This window comes from Hyla sarda, chromosome 2 (assembly GCF_029499605.1).
Source record: "Hyla sarda isolate aHylSar1 chromosome 2, aHylSar1.hap1, whole genome shotgun sequence".
Lineage (NCBI taxonomy): Eukaryota > Metazoa > Chordata > Amphibia > Anura > Hylidae > Hyla > Hyla sarda.
The window spans coordinates 463,966,900-463,984,117 of NC_079190.1; the positions used below are offsets into that span (position 1 = coordinate 463,966,900).

The 17,218-nt window shown below is 43.8% G+C and overlaps 1 protein-coding gene across 5 annotated transcripts in view; it reads left to right on the forward strand.

Annotated features, from left to right (window-relative positions):
• Positions 1–17,218, forward strand: part of NCAM2 (neural cell adhesion molecule 2) — a 501,839-nt gene that overhangs the window by 242,533 nt on the left and 242,088 nt on the right. For all 5 annotated transcript variants that reach the window (XM_056559430.1, XM_056559431.1, XM_056559433.1 and 2 more), the window contains exon 2: positions 12,626–12,700. In XM_056559430.1, the coding sequence (XP_056415405.1) occupies positions 12,626–12,700 (75 nt within the window). The remainder of the gene's footprint in view (positions 1–12,625; positions 12,701–17,218) is intronic.

A 17,218-nucleotide genomic window follows, 5' to 3' on the forward strand; every position in this document is an offset into this window, starting at 1 on the left:
GCAAGGCTGGGTATCAATGAATGAATGAATGGGAAGTTAAGTAACATAGGGGGAGATTTATCAAAACCTGTGCAAAGGAAATGTTGTCCATTTGCTCATAGCAACCAATCTGATCGCTTCTTTCATTTTGCAGAGGCCTTGTCCTTGTGAAAAATGAAAGAAGCGATCTGATTGCTTGCTATGGGCAACTCAGCAGCTTTTCCTGGAAAAGCTGCTGAGTTGCCCATAGCAATCAATCAGATCGCTTCTTTCATTTTGTAGAGGCCTTGTGAAAAATGAAAGAAGTAATCTGATTGGTTGCTATGAGCAAGTTTCCAGTAGCATAGTCAAATACCCCTTTAACTCCTTAACGACGCAGGACATATATTTTATGTTGCGTTGTTTGTACATTAGCCCATGGTTAATACCGGACATCACCGATTGCGGTGACACCGGTATTAACTCTTCAGACGCAGCAATCAAAGTTGATTGCCGTGTCTATGGTGAAAGTAAAACCTTCCCGGCAGCTCAGTTGGGCTGATCGGAGCCACCGCCGTGAAACCTCATTGTCCCGAACAGCTGTACGGACACGAGGAGGATCCCTACCTGCCTCCACATTGCCCAATAGTCGAGTCATTGCTCCGTGCCTCAGATCCAGGCAGGAGCAGTGGAGCGACGATAACTCTGATCAATGCTATGCTATGGCAGTGTATGTAATCAATGTACTGCATGTTATAGTTCCTATGGGGGCTATAACATTGCAAACAAAAGTGTAAACAAATAGTTAATCAATGTGATCTAACCCCTTCCCTAATAAAAGTTTGAATCTCCCCACTTTTCCCATTTAAAAAAAACAAACTACCGTATGTAAATCAAAATAAACATATGGGGTAGCGCCGCAGGCGTACATGTCCGAACTATAAAAATATATTATTAATTATATCACACGGTAAATGGTGTACACATAAAAAATTCCAAAATAGCGTATTTTTGGTCACTTTTTATACCATAATTTTTTTTTATAAAAAGCTTTCAGTACAATCAAAACAAAAATGGTACCGATAAAAACTTTAGATAAAAGCATAAAAAATTTGCCTCATACATCCCTGTTTGTGGAAAAATAAAAAAGTTTAAGGGCTAGAAGAGGACAATTTTAAACGTCTTCATTTTCGTGCATGTCATGAAGTACGACAAAATCAAACCTATATGAGTTGGGTCTCATTCTAATTGTATGGATTTACAGAATGAAGATAAGGTGTCATTTTTACGGAAAAATGCACTGCGTAGAAACGGAAGGCCCCAAAAGATTCAAATTGGCATTTATTTTTAATTTTTTTTTCAATTTTGTTGCACAATGATTTTTTTTTTTTTTTGTTTCACCGTAGATTTTTGGGTAAAATGACTAATGACATTACAAAGTAGAATTGGCAGCGCAAAAAAAAAAAAAAAAACAGCCATCATTGGAATCTGTAGGTGCACAATTGAAAGGGATATGATTTTTAAAAGGTGAGGGGGGAAAAAAATGGAAACACCCTTAGTCCTTATCCCCTTAAGGACGCTTGACGTACGCCTACGTCATGACACCCTGGTACTTAAGGACCCATGACGTACGCGTACATCATGGAGAATTCCGGGCCCCGCCACGCACCGGGCGGGGATCGGACCGGGATGCCTGCTGAAATCATTCAGCAGACATCCCATGCACACGCCCAGGGGGGGTAATCAGACCCACCCATGTCGGCGATCGCGGCAAATCGCAAGTGAATTCACACTTGCGATTTGCGCGATTCCGGGTCATTACCGGTCTATAGTGACCCGGTGACCCGGAATATAAGGGGGATCGTGGTTGTCTAAGACACCCACGATCCCCCTGAAGGCATAGGAGTGATGTGGCAGGGGTGTCACCCCTCCTATCCCTGCTATTGGTGGTCTAGACGCGACCAGCAATAGCAGATCGGGGGCGGGGGGTATAACTTTCATTTTCCCCGTCCTGCCCACCCACAATAGGCGGGGCAGAACAGGGATCCGGCGCCGAAGATCCACTTACCGATCCGGGCAGGCGACGGAGGCTGCGGGCGACGGAGATCGGCTGGCGGCGATGACGTGCGGCTGGATCTGACGGAGGTCGGTGAGTTGCCTAGCAACATCTGGAGGGTACAGTTTGAGACCATTATACTGTGGTCTCTAACTGTAGCCCTCCAGATGTTGCAAAACTACAACTCCCAGCATGCCCAGACAGCTGTTTGGGCATGCTGGGAGTTGTAGTTTTGCAACAGCTGGAGGGCTACAGTTTGAGACCACTATATAGTGGTCCCTAAACTATAGCCCTCCAGATCTTGCAAAACTACAACTCCTAGCATGCCCAAACAACTGTTTGCTGTCAGGGCATGCTGGAATTTGTAGTTTTGCAACAGCTGGAGGACCACAGTTTGAAGATTACCTTGCAGTGTTCTCTAAAACTGTAGCCCTCCAGATGTTGCAAAACTGCAAATCCCAGCATGTCCAAACAGCAAACAGCTGTCTCGGCATCCTGGGAGTTGGAATTGCGTACCTCCAGCTATTGCATAACTACATCTCCCAGCATGTCCTTCGGCGATCAGTACATGCTGGGAGTTGTAGTTTTGCAACAGCTGGAGGCACACTGGTTGGAAAATACTGAGTTAGGTAACAGAACCTAACTGAAGGTTTTCCAACCAGTGTGTCTCCAGCTGTTGCAAAAGTACAACTCCCAGCATGCACGGTCTGTCAGTACATGCTGGTAGTTGAATTTTTGAAACAGCTGGAGGTTTGCTCCCCCATGTGAACGTACAGGGTTCATTCACACGGGCAGGCTTACAGTAAGTTTCCTGCTTCAAGTTTGGGCTGCGGCAAATTTTTCACTGCAGCGCAAACTCCTAGCGGGAAACTCACCGTAACACGCCAGTGCGAATGTACCCTTAAAACCCGACACTACACTACACTAACACATAATAAAGAGTAAAACACTACATATACACCCCCTTACACTCCCCCCCCCCAATAAAAATGAAAAACGTATTGTATGGCAGTGTTTCCAAAACTGAGCCTCCAGCTGTTGCAAAACAACAACTCCCAGCATTTCCGGACAGCCACTGACTGTCCAGGCATGCTGGGAATTTACCAATAGCTGGAGGCACCCTGTTTGGGAATCATTGGCATAGAATGCCCCTATGTCCACCCCTATGCAATCCCTAATTTAGTCCTCAAATGCGCACGGAGCTCTCTCACTTCGGAGCCCTGTCGTATTTCAAGGAAACAGTTTAGGGCCACATATGGGGTATCTCCGTACTCGGGAGAAATTGCACTACGCATTTTGGGGGGCTTCTTCTCCTTTTACCCCTTATTAAAACGAAAAGTTTGGGTCTACACCAGCTTGTTAGTGTAAAAAAATAAAAGAATTTACACTAACATGCTGGTGTTGCCCCATACTTTTTATTTTCACAAGCGTTAAAAGGAAAAAAAGACCCCCAAAATTTGTAACGCAATTTCTCCGGAGTACAGAAATACCCCATATGTGGGCGTAAAATGCTCTGTGGGCGCACAACAAGGCTCAGGAGTGAGAGAGCACCATGAACCTTTGAGGCCTAAATTGGTGATTTGCACAGGGGTGGACGATTTTACAGCGGTTCTGACATAAACGCAAAAAAATAAATACCCACATGTGACCCCATTTTGGAAACTACACCCCTCACGTAATGTAATAAGGGGTACAGTGAGCATTTACGCTCCACAGGGGTCTGGCAGATTTTTGGAACAGTGGTCCGTGAAAATGAAAAATTAAATTTTTCAATTGCACAGCCCACTGTTCCAAAGATCTGTCAAACACCAGTGGGGTGTAAATACTCACTGCACCCCTTAATAAATTCTGTGAGGGATGTAGTTTCCAAAATAGGGTCACATGTGGGGGGGGGGGTCAACTGTTCTGGCACCACGGGGGGCTTTGTAAACACACATGGTCCCTGACTTCCATTCCAAACAATTTTTTCTCCAAAAGCTCAATGGCACTCCTTCTCTTCTGAGCATTGTAGTGCGCCAGCAGAGCACTTGACGTCCACACATCGGGTATTTCCATACTCAGAAGAGATGGGGTTTCAAATTTTGGGGGGCATCTTGTCCTATTACCCCTTGTAAAAATTTTAAATTTGAGGGAAAACTAGCATTTTAGTGAAAAAAATATAAATTATTTTCACATCCAACTTTAATGTAAAGTCGTCAAACACCTGTGGGGTGTTAAGGCTCACTGGACCCCTTGTTGCGTGCCTTGAGGGGTGCAGTTTCCAAAATAGTATGCCATGTGGGTTTTTTCTGTTGCTGTTCTAGCCTCATAGGGGCTTACGAAATGTGACATGCCCTCCAAAAACCATTTCAGAAAAACTCACTCTCCAAAATCCCACTGTCGCTCCTTCCCTTTTGAGCCCTCTACTGCGCCCGCGGAACACTTGACATACACATATGAGGTATTTTCTTACTCGAGAGAAATTTTAGGAAGATTTCTCTCCTTTTATACCTTGTAAAAATTCAGTAACTGGGTCTACAAGAACATGCGAGTGTAAAAAATGAAGATTTGGAATTTTCTCCTTCAATTTGCTGCTATTCCTGTGAAACACCTAAAGGGTTAACAAACCTTTTGAATGTCATTTTGAATACTTTGAGGGGTGCAGTTTTTATAATGGGGTAATTTGTGGGGTATTTCTAATAAGAAGGCCCTTCAAATCCACTTTAAAACAGAACTGGTCCCTGAAAAATTTTGATTTTGAAAATTTTGTGAAAAATTGGAAAATTGCTGCTATACTTTGAAGCCCTCTGATGTCTTCCAAAAGTAAAAACATGTCAACTTTATGATGGAAACATAAAGTAGACATATTGTATATGTGAATCAATATATAATTTATTTGGAATGTAAATTTTCCTTATAAGCAGAGAGCAAGTATCGACAAAATTTTACCACTATCATAAAGTAAAATATGTCACGGAAAAACAATCTCGGAATCAGAATGAAAGGTAAAAGCATCCCAGAGTTATTAATGTTTAAAGTGACAATGGTCAGATGTGCAAAAAATGGCCGTGACCTACAGTGAAAATTGGCTGGGTCCTTAAGGGGTTAAATAGGCACTGTCAGATACAAAAACGTTTGATGTTGTAAAGCATGCAAAACCAATATGTTTTGCAATTGCTTTCATTAGAAAATTTTCAGCATTTCATACTGAAAAAGCCAGTCAAATAACTGACCGCTAGTGGTCATGTGAGCAGACAGCATACTGAGGGAGGGGGCAGAGATCTGTACAGTGAGGCCATCCCCCCCCCCCCTCTCTATGAGAGGAATTCAGACTAGTGAGCTAAATTAAAAGTGTAATAAAAAAATAAATAAAGGTGCTAGACACATAACAATTAGATGTACATGGTCAGGATTAGGTACTGAGTGATATATTAAAAAAAATGTTTTTTGTTGGATCTGACAGGTACGCTTTAAGGGGTTAAGAAAGCAATCACCACTATTTATAGGACGATAATATATGTATAGACCAAACACTGTATGTTACCACAGTTTCATAGTGGTATGGAAAGTGTTATGTTGTGGGCACATAGGGTCACTAGAATGTCAAAAACGATCAAAAACAAAAACCTACTTATTCTTGAAGGACACCAGTAGATGACCTGAAATGCTGCAGTGAAACTGCATCACTTTGTGGTTTTAGTGCTAATCCTTTTCGTCCTTTTAGTTACAAGTTCTATAACCGATGGTCAAGGGAAAAAATGCTGATTTGTGTGGAGAGAAGTGAATTTAGTGAAGTAAGGAAAGAAGGAAGAACTTGCCAAAGCTACAAGGATAAGCAAGTGCCATGAAAATCAATTTGGAAAATGCATCATCACTTTAAGAGCACTTTCTCAGACACAATTATCTTTGAGAGTACTTTTTGTTGATCGACTTCTGACACCTGGTATTGATTATTCTGGGAGTCACTTTTCATCTTCATAAAGGGCTTACAAAAAAATAACTTGGTTTTGCCTCCTGACTGCGCAACATGTTTCCTCAGCTCACCACAGAGTTTACAGAATCAAACTTTTCTAAGTGTAAAGTGGCCAAAGTTGGACTGGGAGGACTCGACTGAGACTATTTTACGATTTTTATAATACCTAAATATGATCTACATTGAATATTCAATAACTTTGCATTCTAGGGAACAGTTTAAAATCTCCCTAAGAAAAAGCATGTGCAGAATAGTACCGAAAGTCTAGAAGAAGAGGAAAATGAAGAGTGAGAGTGACCAAATATTTGCACTTTGAGGGTAGGGTCACACATAGCATATACACAGCACATTTAATGCCGCACGAAATCTGCTGCACAGCAGAAAATATGCTCATATTTTTCTATGAGAAGACACACAGGTGGCAGCCCTGTGTGTGCAGTGAGATTTGGAGGTAGGTCCAGAGTGCTAAAGTGACTGTAACATGTAGACCCGCCTCCAAATCACAATGCAAACACATGGCTGCCTCCTGGTAGCCCTGTGTATCTGTTTATAGAAAAATATGCAGCACATTTTTTGCTGCGCAGCAGATTTGGGGCATAAGTGACTATGCCCGTACTGCACGTTCCGCAGCAGACTTTGCCCATATCCTGCTTATACGCTATGTGTGACCCTACCCTAAAATGGGTGCTATATACCCAATGCCCTTATAGCAAGGCTGGCTTCAAATTAAAAAGGGTCCGCTCAATAGATTTGGTAGATTTATCCAAACCTATGTAGAGGAAGAGTGGAGTAGTTGACTACAGGAACCAATCCAATTGCTTCTTTCATTTATAAAAAAAAGGCATCTAAAAAAATGAAAGAAGTGATCTGATTGGTTGCTATGGGCACCTGCCCCACTCTTCATCTACACAGGTTCTGATAAATCTCCCTCTTCAAGTCTACAATAGACTCAGTAGAGAGCATATTTTGTCAGGAGATGACAATGAGTCTTTGGACCAAATTTATCGTTGTAGGTGTAAGTGAAAATTTTTGTCCGCCATTATATTGTGTGGTGCTAATATGTACATGCACCAAGTATATTAAATGGTTTGATACATCTTGTGCAGGTGCACACTTACTGAAAATTCACTTCAGGACACCAATTTCTATTGTTTACACACAACAAAAAGTTAAGCCATGCCTGGACTGGTGTATATTTGAACTTTTTGGAGGTGTTTGAGCAAAAAACTCAAAGAGTACACAAAAAAAAGTTGAAAAATTCAAATTTAAGGTGTTTTCTTGAATGAGTGTGAAGTGAATTGCGCAGAAATGTGCAACATTTTGATCCATTTGTTACTTTTTACTACTGAAAAGACTGTGTTGGGTCACCTCTAGCCTAGATACAATATGAGATATAGTAGTGTCTCTCTCTGCATCCATCTCACTACTTATATGTAACATATGTTGTCAGGAAAATAATACATACAAGCAATACATTACCTAGGAAATGTAAGCTTTTAAGTATTTTCCTTTTTTTATTTTGAAAGGATTAAAGGGGTACACTGTTTTTGCGAAGCGGGGGTAGTCCATGCCTCCTCGTGACATCATGGCCACACACCCTCAATGCAAGTCTATGGGAGGGGGCCTGACCGTGACATCACGAGGGGACGTGGCGTGTGAAAACGGCGTTCGGAACATTCAGTTCCACACTGGCCAGTGGAGTACCCCTTTAAGGAGCACTTTAAGCTGTTCATTGGGGACAATATGAAAACAAAGGATTTCTTCAAAGAAAATTCACATCCCTAAAAGACTACTTTTATACAGAGTTGTCAAAGAGGATATTCTCATAATTAAAGCGACACTGTAGTTTAATAAAAATTTTCAATGTTGTGAAGAGATGTCATAACTTTAGGTTGCACCAGGTCTCACTCCTGAGACCCGCTGTGACCAGGAGTCACAGTCGGGTGAAGCGAACAGTAATATGCACCATACCCCCCAGCTGTCACTCAAAACAGACTTATTCCACAGAGACTCTAATGCAGAGAATGAGTCAGAACATTGGGGGAGAGTTACCAAAAGCTATTCAGAGAAAATGTTTACTAGTTTCCCATAGCAACCAATCAGATTGCTTCTTTAATTTTTGAAAAGGCCTTTCAAAATGAAAGAAGCTATTTGATTGGTTTCTATGGGCAACTGGTCAACATTTCCTCTGCACAGGGTTTGATAAATCTCCCCCATTGTACCTTTCTGTAGTGAATGATGACTTGGTGGCTTTCTGCAACCTAACACTTCTATGTGGATCATCTGGTATATGGCAGTGTTTTTCATATTTTTTGTTATTGTTACTTATGCTGCAATTGTATTTACCTGCCTTTAGGTTGTGGGAGCCCATCCCATTTTGTTATGGGGCCCTGTGAATTCTAGTTACACCCTGCCCTTCAATCAGTTGATCGTGGGGGTGCTGAGAGTCCCACCAACCAATCTGATGTTGATGGCCTATACTAAGAATAGGCCATCAGTATTAATGTAACAGAAAACCCTTTTAAAGGGGCTGCTTTATTATGAAAACACCATTATATATGTTAGATTAGGGCATGTGGATGGTAGAAAATGACCTGCTTTGGATCTACCCGATTGCAAACAGTTGCTCTTTCCTTGCCAGACCCATCCCACCATGCAGCCTTTACTTCCTTGTAACTACCACTCTTCGAGAAATTATGGTTAGTGTCCCTCAGTACTAACAGCTGATCACCTTGACCGCTTTGGCATTGAAAAGGATTACTATTATAATAAAACCCTTTGAATACAGTAGGGATACCATATAGCTAGAGATGAACCAATGTGCAGAGTTTTGTTTGATCCTGATTTGGAAGTAGCCCCACTGCCCAGCGACTGCAAATGATAAATGTAACTACGATGATGTGGCGGCAGCAGGATATCTGACTAACCCCTTCCCGCAAATGGACTTATTTGTATGTCCACTACGGGCTACCGCAGTATGACGTGCATTCAGCAGGTGAGCGCGCATAATACCCAGTGGGTCCTGGTTGCTATCAACAACCAGGACCCACGGCTAATGCCGGACATTGCAGATCGGGTTGATGTCCGGCAGTAATCCTTTAGACGCCACAATCAAAGTTGATTGAGGTGTCTAATAGTGGTCAATCCCGTTCCCGGCTAGCTAAGTGGGCTGATCGGCATCCTGATCAGCTGAGAGGATGGGGGAGGTGCCTGGTGCTCCTATGGAGAAGCATTGATCAGTGTATGCAATCTAAAAAAAGTGGAAAAACAATAAGTAAAAAAATGAATAAATATGCATTAACCCCTCCCCTAATAAAAGTTTAAATCACCCCCCTTTTCCCATAAAAAAAAAAAATAAAAGTAAAATAAATAAAACCTAAACATGTGTGGTATTGCCGCATGCGTAAATGTCCAAACTATTAAACTATAATGTTAATTAAACCGCAAGGTCAAAGGCGCAAGCGTAAAAATTTCCAGAGTCCAAAAAATGCATATTTTTGGTCACTTCATAGATATTTCGTCACTTTATACACTAGAACAAAATAAAAAAAAAAACTGATCAAAAGGTGCCATCAAAAGGAAAATGGTCCCGATAAAAACTTCAGATCATGGCTGAAAAAAATTGTCCTCATACATCCCTATATACAGAAAAATAAAAAAGTTATAGGGGTCAGAAGTGGACAATTTTAAACATGCTAATTGTGGTGCATGTAGTTATATGAAAAGTAAAATAAAAGAAACCCTATACAAATTAGATATCCCTGTAACCATTTAGACCTACAGAATAAAGATAAGGTGTCATTTGGACTGAAAATTTCCAAAATGTTTTTTTTTGGTTTCTTTTTCAATTTTGCCCCACAAATACTTTTTTTGTGGTTTTGTCGTAGATTTTGTGGTGAAATGATTAATGGTATTTCAAAGTGAATTTGCTGGTGCAAAAAACAAGCCCTCATATGGGTCTGTAGGTGGAAAACTGAAAGTGTTATGATTTTTAGAAGGTGAGTAGTGTTGGGCGCGAATATTCGCATTTAAAATTTTTATTGCGAATATCGCAAATTTGCGAATTCGCGAATATATTCGCTATATATTTGAAACTGCAAATATTTGCTTTTTTCCCCGCATATGCACATATGCGCATATTTGCATATGTGAATATTCACATATGCGCAAATTTGCATATGGTGTCCCGGCACCGGATTGCATCCGTTGCCTTGTGGTGAGGTCCCCAAAGTCAGAGTCCTTAGGTGTAGGTGGGGTCCTCATCCTTAGCTAGTCCCTTGACACCCCTTTTGTAATTAAAGGGGTTCTCCGGTGCTTACACATCTTATCCCCTTTCCTAAGGATAGGGGATAAGATGCCTGATCGCGGAAGTCCCGCTCTGGGTCTGATTACGGGCAACTACAAGGCCGGTGGCGTGTGACGTCCCGCTACGCCCCTCAATGCAAACATACGGGAGGGGGCGTGACAGCTATCATGCCCCCTCCCATAGACTTGCATTGAGGGGCGGAGCGTGACGTTACACAGGGGCGGAGGCGTGACGTCACACACCGCTGGCCTTGTAGTCGCCCATAATCAGACCCGGAGCGAACACGCTCCGGGGACTGATTACAAATGGGGTGCCACGTGCCTTTGGATAGGGGATAAGATGAGTAAGCACCGGAGAACCCCTTTAAAATTATTCAAATATAATTTGTATATATTTATATAGTAAGTGTACTTACCTAGTTGGTGTCGCAGGACCTGCGAGTCACGTGATGCGTTCCAAAGACTCTATGGTTTGTAGTTCAAGGACCTTTGGAGGAAGTCAGGTGTTTACCCATCAGGCTATGTAACGGTGAGTGACAGCTGACTCGGACCAATCCAAAACGGCCCTGCCCCTGCCCATATAAGGGAGCGGCATCCATTACTCTCTCTATTTCCTCGTGGGCTGTTGACAGGGAAGGATCTGCGCTGCTGTCGTCAGTGAGTTAAGCCCGAGCCTTGCAGCAACGGCTGATCTTTACAAAACTGTGAGTGTAATCAATCCCTAAGCACTCTGCAAGATCACCAGACCATATCGAACCCCTAAATACGGACGGATCTTCGCAAATTACCCTAAATTCTGAGACTTATATCAAAAGTCAAGGTCCGCAACAACTGTCAGTCACTGAAGTGTATGGAGACTGTATTAATGAGACTGTTACTGTTCATTGGATGTACCGCAAGTCTTTAAGTAAAGTTTATCCAAGTTCCTGTTCAACTACCTTGTGGACCTTCAGTCATTTTATGCATGCACCTATCGTTACTGGGAAGGGCGGCGATAGGCCGGAAAATTACCTCAGCATACTAGCCCTCAGCCTGGCGTCATGAACAACAGGGTTAACCTTAACCCTTGATATACTGAAACAACACGCTGACTACACTACCCCCACCCCTGAGGCCTACCACATGCATAAGTGAATATTTGCATATTCCTTCTTTTCACTTGTGGGCCAATTAGAATGATGCAAATACACTTGTCAGAGGTTATCAACAACATCCCTAGCAACCAATAGTAAAGTTGCCCACCCTCTCACTGCTTTCTTCCTTGAATACGCGATTATGTGAATATTTGCATAGGTGAAAATGTGAATATGTGAATATAATGAATATGCGACTATAGGACAAATATTCATCTGTATATTTGCAAAATATCGCAAATTTGAATATGGGCAATGCCGCTCATCACTAAAGGTGAGGAGGAAAAACCAGGAAGGGGGAAGAGGGAAGGGGTTAAATCATGCAAATCTATAGAACTTTTGGCTACAAATTTGCCAGGAGATAGATACAGATAAACAGATACCCTCCTGCTTGAGTGTAATCAGAGTTATGTGTTAAGTATGACTGAGTCCCTGCTCCTGTATAGTATACTAAGTGGCTAGTCTTGGGGCAGAGAGTCCGGCCCAGTAAATGTAGTGAGTGCCAACTATGATAAAACATTTAACAATGCCACTTACCTCTGGCCCACTCCGTGTATGTGAGCCCTGAGGAAACAAATCCCCACATTTTCAGATTTTGACTGTTTATTAAAAATTGTATTTGCTAAATTCAGACCAAATTTTGTGACTCAGTTTTTTTTAACCATAACCAGAAATAGCATATAATATTCTTATGATGTGTTGCTTTTAATTAGAAGTTCAGCTCTACTTTATTATTAAAGGGGTATGTTGCCCACAGGATAGTACAGGATAGGGGATAAGATGCCTGAACACAGGGGTCCCGCCGTTGGGACCTCCGTGATCTCTGTGCAGCAACCGGCATTCTAAACAGTCTGCTTAAAACACTGGGTTCTTTTGGAAGGAGACGTGACTTCACAACACACCCCCTCATGATGTTACATCATGTCCCCTCCCATTGACATGGATCAAGGGGGTGTGACGTGATACCGCAAGGGGGCGTGGCATTATCTCACATCTCCCACCGCCAGAACCCAGCGTTCTAAGCATACTGTTTAGAATGTCGGGTGCTGCACCAAGACCGCAATCAGACATCTTATCCTTTATCCTTTGGATAGAGGATACAATGTCTGTGGGCAGTGTACCCCTTTAACCTCTGTTCTCGATTTGCTCAACAACATTTACATTTGTGTCCGAGATGACTTTATAAAGATTAATAATTGTATTATCTTTTCTATCTTACAGCTCTGTTACAAGTGTCGATATCCCTGAGCAAAGTTGAAATTAGCGTGGGGCAGTCCAAGTATTTCACATGTACAGGTATGTCACTTATTCTCCTGTTAATCGTCATTATTCACGTCATTTCAGATGATACTTTGTTATATTGCAGGACACACAGAGAACTGGCAAGGACTAGAACATAATATAAATCCAGCACTGAGACTGGGAGACAATGAGAATGCATAATTTACAGTAGGCAAGGTTATAGAAGGAGGACAGAGGTGAAAACGAGGACTTACAGTAGACTGTTTGAAGGACTTCATTGAAAGTCTGTAGTTGTAGTCAAATACTGCAGATTCAAATATTACTTTTAAAGGGCAACTCTGTTTTTTCAGAAAATAGAAAATTATGATCATGTTCTCTTCGAATCACAGACAGGAAAACATAATATACTGTGCAGAATAAGGACCAGATTATGGAAAGTAGATATTCATATCACAGTTATTTTTATTCCTTTAATTATGACATAAAGCAAACGGTATGTTAGACTTCAAAAGGTTTTGTCCACAAAGTATGTTAGTAAAAATAGACATGCACCTTATACATGATGTTAAGTTGTGAAATGCGCAATTATAAAAAAAAGAAAATAATTACATCCCTGTCTTGTTCTTCTCCATCATGGATCTGATCACTTCCAGGTTGCCTCTCTTAAAGGTGTACTCCACTGGCCAGTGTTCGGAACTTTTTGTGTGCGCACTGCAGGGAGCGGGCCATTCCCCCTTCTGATGCCAGGCCATGCCCCCTCAATGCTCCCTCAATCCCTCTATGGGAGGGGGTGTGGCGTGACCGACCCCCGCAGCGTGCACACAGCCTTTGGAATTAAATGTTCTGAGCACTGGCCAGTGGAGTACGCCCTTTAACTATGGCTGTGGTTTTCCACATAAAAAGCCTGGGAAATGTCAGTGTTTGTAGAGGGAAATAGGCAAGGGTTCCTGTGTTGGGCCGCCCTTTTTAGGGCGAGTAACACTTGCCAAGAAGGGAATTAATAATGTGAGAATAGGGCCTTACAGGGGAAGTTTTTACCCCCACCGGTTACAATGGACCATACGTTGTTCCCTTCCACCTTTTAGAGGTCTTTGCATTACATCAATACTTGGTGGAGTATGTGGCACATTGTATTTTTTTCACACCTTTCCTTTTGTTTCATTTCAAAAACAACTTTTGTGTAGACATATTTTATTTTATCCTAAGAATTTTACGTAATGCATATCCTCAATACTTACTTGTGGTCTGATGCAGAGGAAAGTCTGTAACTGGGGAGCAGCGCCTTAAACATGTTTTGCACTATCGATATTTGTGAAGTGTTGGTGTGGCACCATGGTCAATCTACTCTGATGCATCAGGCATTGGTGGGTGGAAATCCTAGCTGATCCATGCCTGATTCATCTTCACAAAGGTCAGTCTCTCTGCATTTTTCATGGTCAGAAGAGTTCTCGTTAAGGTTACTATGGCCCCCGCTGCACTAAACACCTGCTCTGATGGTACTCTACCGGATGGGCAGGACAGCTTTTCCAGGGCAAACTCTGCTAGTTGTGGCCACAAATCCAGTTTGGCTGCCCAGAAGTCCAGCGGATCTTCAGGGAGTGTTGGCATGGTCATTTCAAGGTATGACACCACCTGCTGGTTCAGGTCCTGCTCCAGTTCTACTTTGCAGGTCAAGAAAGCTACTTATCAGCGACTGTAGACTCAGGTTGCTTCTGATGGAGCTTGTACTGCTCCTGCCACCCTCCCCTCTCCAGCAGCCATGGAAGTAGAAGGTGAGTGCAGAGGGCCCCCCAAGTCAGACCTGCGAGAGGATGGACGATGGCGCAGATAGCCATCAGCCAACTGACTACGTAGGATGTCTCTGTAGTAGGTCAGTTTGTCCTCCCTCTCAGTGGGTATAAAAAAGGCTCCCATTTTGTGCCGGTAGCGAGGGTCCAATAAGATGGAGAGCCAGAAGTTATCCCGCTGCCGAATGGTGACAATCCGGTGGTCACTACACAAGCAAATAAGCATGCATAGTGCCATTTGTGCAAGTGACTTAGAGGGACTTCCTGCCTCCATCTCCACTGGATACTTCCATGGTGTGTCTGGGTCCTCTGTATCGCCTTCCTCATAACCCTCTAGCTCCTCTAGCTGCTCCTGCTCCTCCTCTCCTGTCAGATGACTAGAAAAAACGCCCATCTTGTGAAATCTAAACTGTGCTCCACTGTGCCCCTCCCCCTCATCCTCCTCCAGTTCAGTCCAAATATGGCTCATGTGGTCATGAGATGTAGGTGCCATGTTTCCAGTGCCCTAACCAGCCATCATTTCCAACATGTGTTGTAGTAGATGAAGCAGTGGAATGACGTTGTTCATCCTATAATCCTGGTGACTGACTAATATTGTGACTTCCTCAAAGGACCTGAGCAAATGGCAGGTGTCACGTATGAACTGGTTGACATTGAAGTTACGCATGGGAGTCCTCCTATCTGCTTGGATTGTCAAGAAATCGGTGATGGCTTTTCTCTGTTCGTATAGTGGGTCCAACATGTGGAGGGTGGAATTCCAACGTATAGAAACGTTGGAAATCAGACTATGTTGGGGGATGTCATTCTGACGCTGCAGCTCAAGGCAGGTGTACTTTCTGGTGTACCGCTTGACAACCAGATTGAACACGTGTGCCATGCATGGCGCATGTCTCAGGCTTCCTTGTCGCAGCACAGACAAGATGTTCTTCCCGTTGTCGGTCACCATGGTTCCCACTTCCAGTTTTTGTGGAGTAAGCCATGATTCGATTTCTTCAAGAATTAATTTTAGCAGTTCCTCCCCTTTGTGACTCAGTTCACCTAGGAAAACCATGTGAAGAACAGCGTGACACCGCCGTGCCCTGCACACTTGGTATGCTGGAGGGGCACTGAGACTTGTCCGTGCAGTGGAGGCTGAGGACACGGTGCAGGATGAGGTGGAGTCACACACTGTCACAGGACCAACGGCCTGAAAGCGAGGAGGAGGAAGCTGCGTGACTGGTCCAAGTTGGTGTTGTGGCTATACAGGAACCACATTCACCCAGTGAGTCATAAAGGACATGTATTGTCCCTGACCGTAGTTACAGCTCCACACGCCGGTGCTGCCATGCTCTTTGGTACACACCGAAAGGCTCAAGGACTGGAACACCTTCTGTGCCTTAAAATTGTGCAGGGCTGGTACTGCCTTCTTCGCAAAGAAATGATGGCTTGGAACTCTCCACCTCGGGTCGGCACAAGCCATCAGTTCTCGTAAAAGTGCAGAGTCCACCACTTGAAAAGGGAGGGACTGCAGCACCAGCAACTTGGACAGGAGCACATTCACCTTCTGCGCCGTCGGATGAGTGGGCACATACTATTGTCTCTTGGACATTGCTCTGCCGATGGATTGCTGGCGGAATGACTTACTCAAAGTAGGAGGAGCATGAACATCTGGAGTGACAGAAGAAGGGTTTGACACACAGCTCCCTTTGGCTGAGGTGGTGGTGCCTTGGCTGGCTGAAACAGGGAGCAGCGTGCCACTGGTTGATGCAGCAAGCTGGACCACCACATCGGAGCCACGGTTCTCCCAGGGCACTTTATGGTGATGCTGCATATGTTAGTGCAAGGTACTGGTGACAACATTGGGACCCTGGCCACGCTTCACCTTCTGCCAAGACATCTTGCATGTGGCCATGTTAACCTCCTCCGGATGCTTGATCTTCCCGCCAACAGTCAGCACTGATTGACTGCTAATGCCGCTGACAGGAACCCCTGCTTCACTTCTTCTCGGGAAGGTAGGCTGCCCCGAAACAGGTGGTCTACCTCGGGCACGTTTGGCTCCTAACTTTCCACTTCTGCCACCATGCTGACTGCAAACTATGCTACCACCTTGCTGGCTCAGCTGCTGCTTCATAGGCAACCTGCAACCCTCTTCTCCTGATAATGATGAAGCCCCTTCTGCACCCAGCCCCCAAGTGTGATCGGCTTCATCATCATTGAGTTGTGTCTGCACGTTACTGATGTCCTCCTCAGGTTCCTCAACAGTGTCTGCTTCAGGAGCCTGAACACTCGCAACACCACCTCCCACGTCACTCTTCTCATCACCACTTGCCCGCCTAGTGGAGGAAGTGGCGGATGTCTCCCTCACTTATTGGCTGGGCAGTAGCTGCTGACTGTCCTCTAGATCGTCCTCACAAAATAGTGGAGCTTAACCCACAGCATAAGATACTTCTGTGGGATAGGGAACAGCATGGAACAGAGGCAATGGGAGAACAGGGACTGCTCACGGGCTATGCCAACTGAGGGTTGTGTCTGAGGAACCCACCAACTGTTGACTGGGGGTGTCAGATGTCACTTGTGATGAAATGGATGATCATTTTAACAAATCGATAAGGGCAAATGGGTTGCTGGACGAGACACGGCCACTAGCTGATACCGGGAGCTCAGGCCTCTTGCTGTGACTCCTGCTGCCACTCGCCCCTAGTCTGATGTGACCTTTTCCTGATTAATTTAGGCCTCTGCCCCTCCTCTGTAAACGTCCTGGCACTTCTCTGCCTGACATACTTTGTGCGTATATGAGGGGAGTACA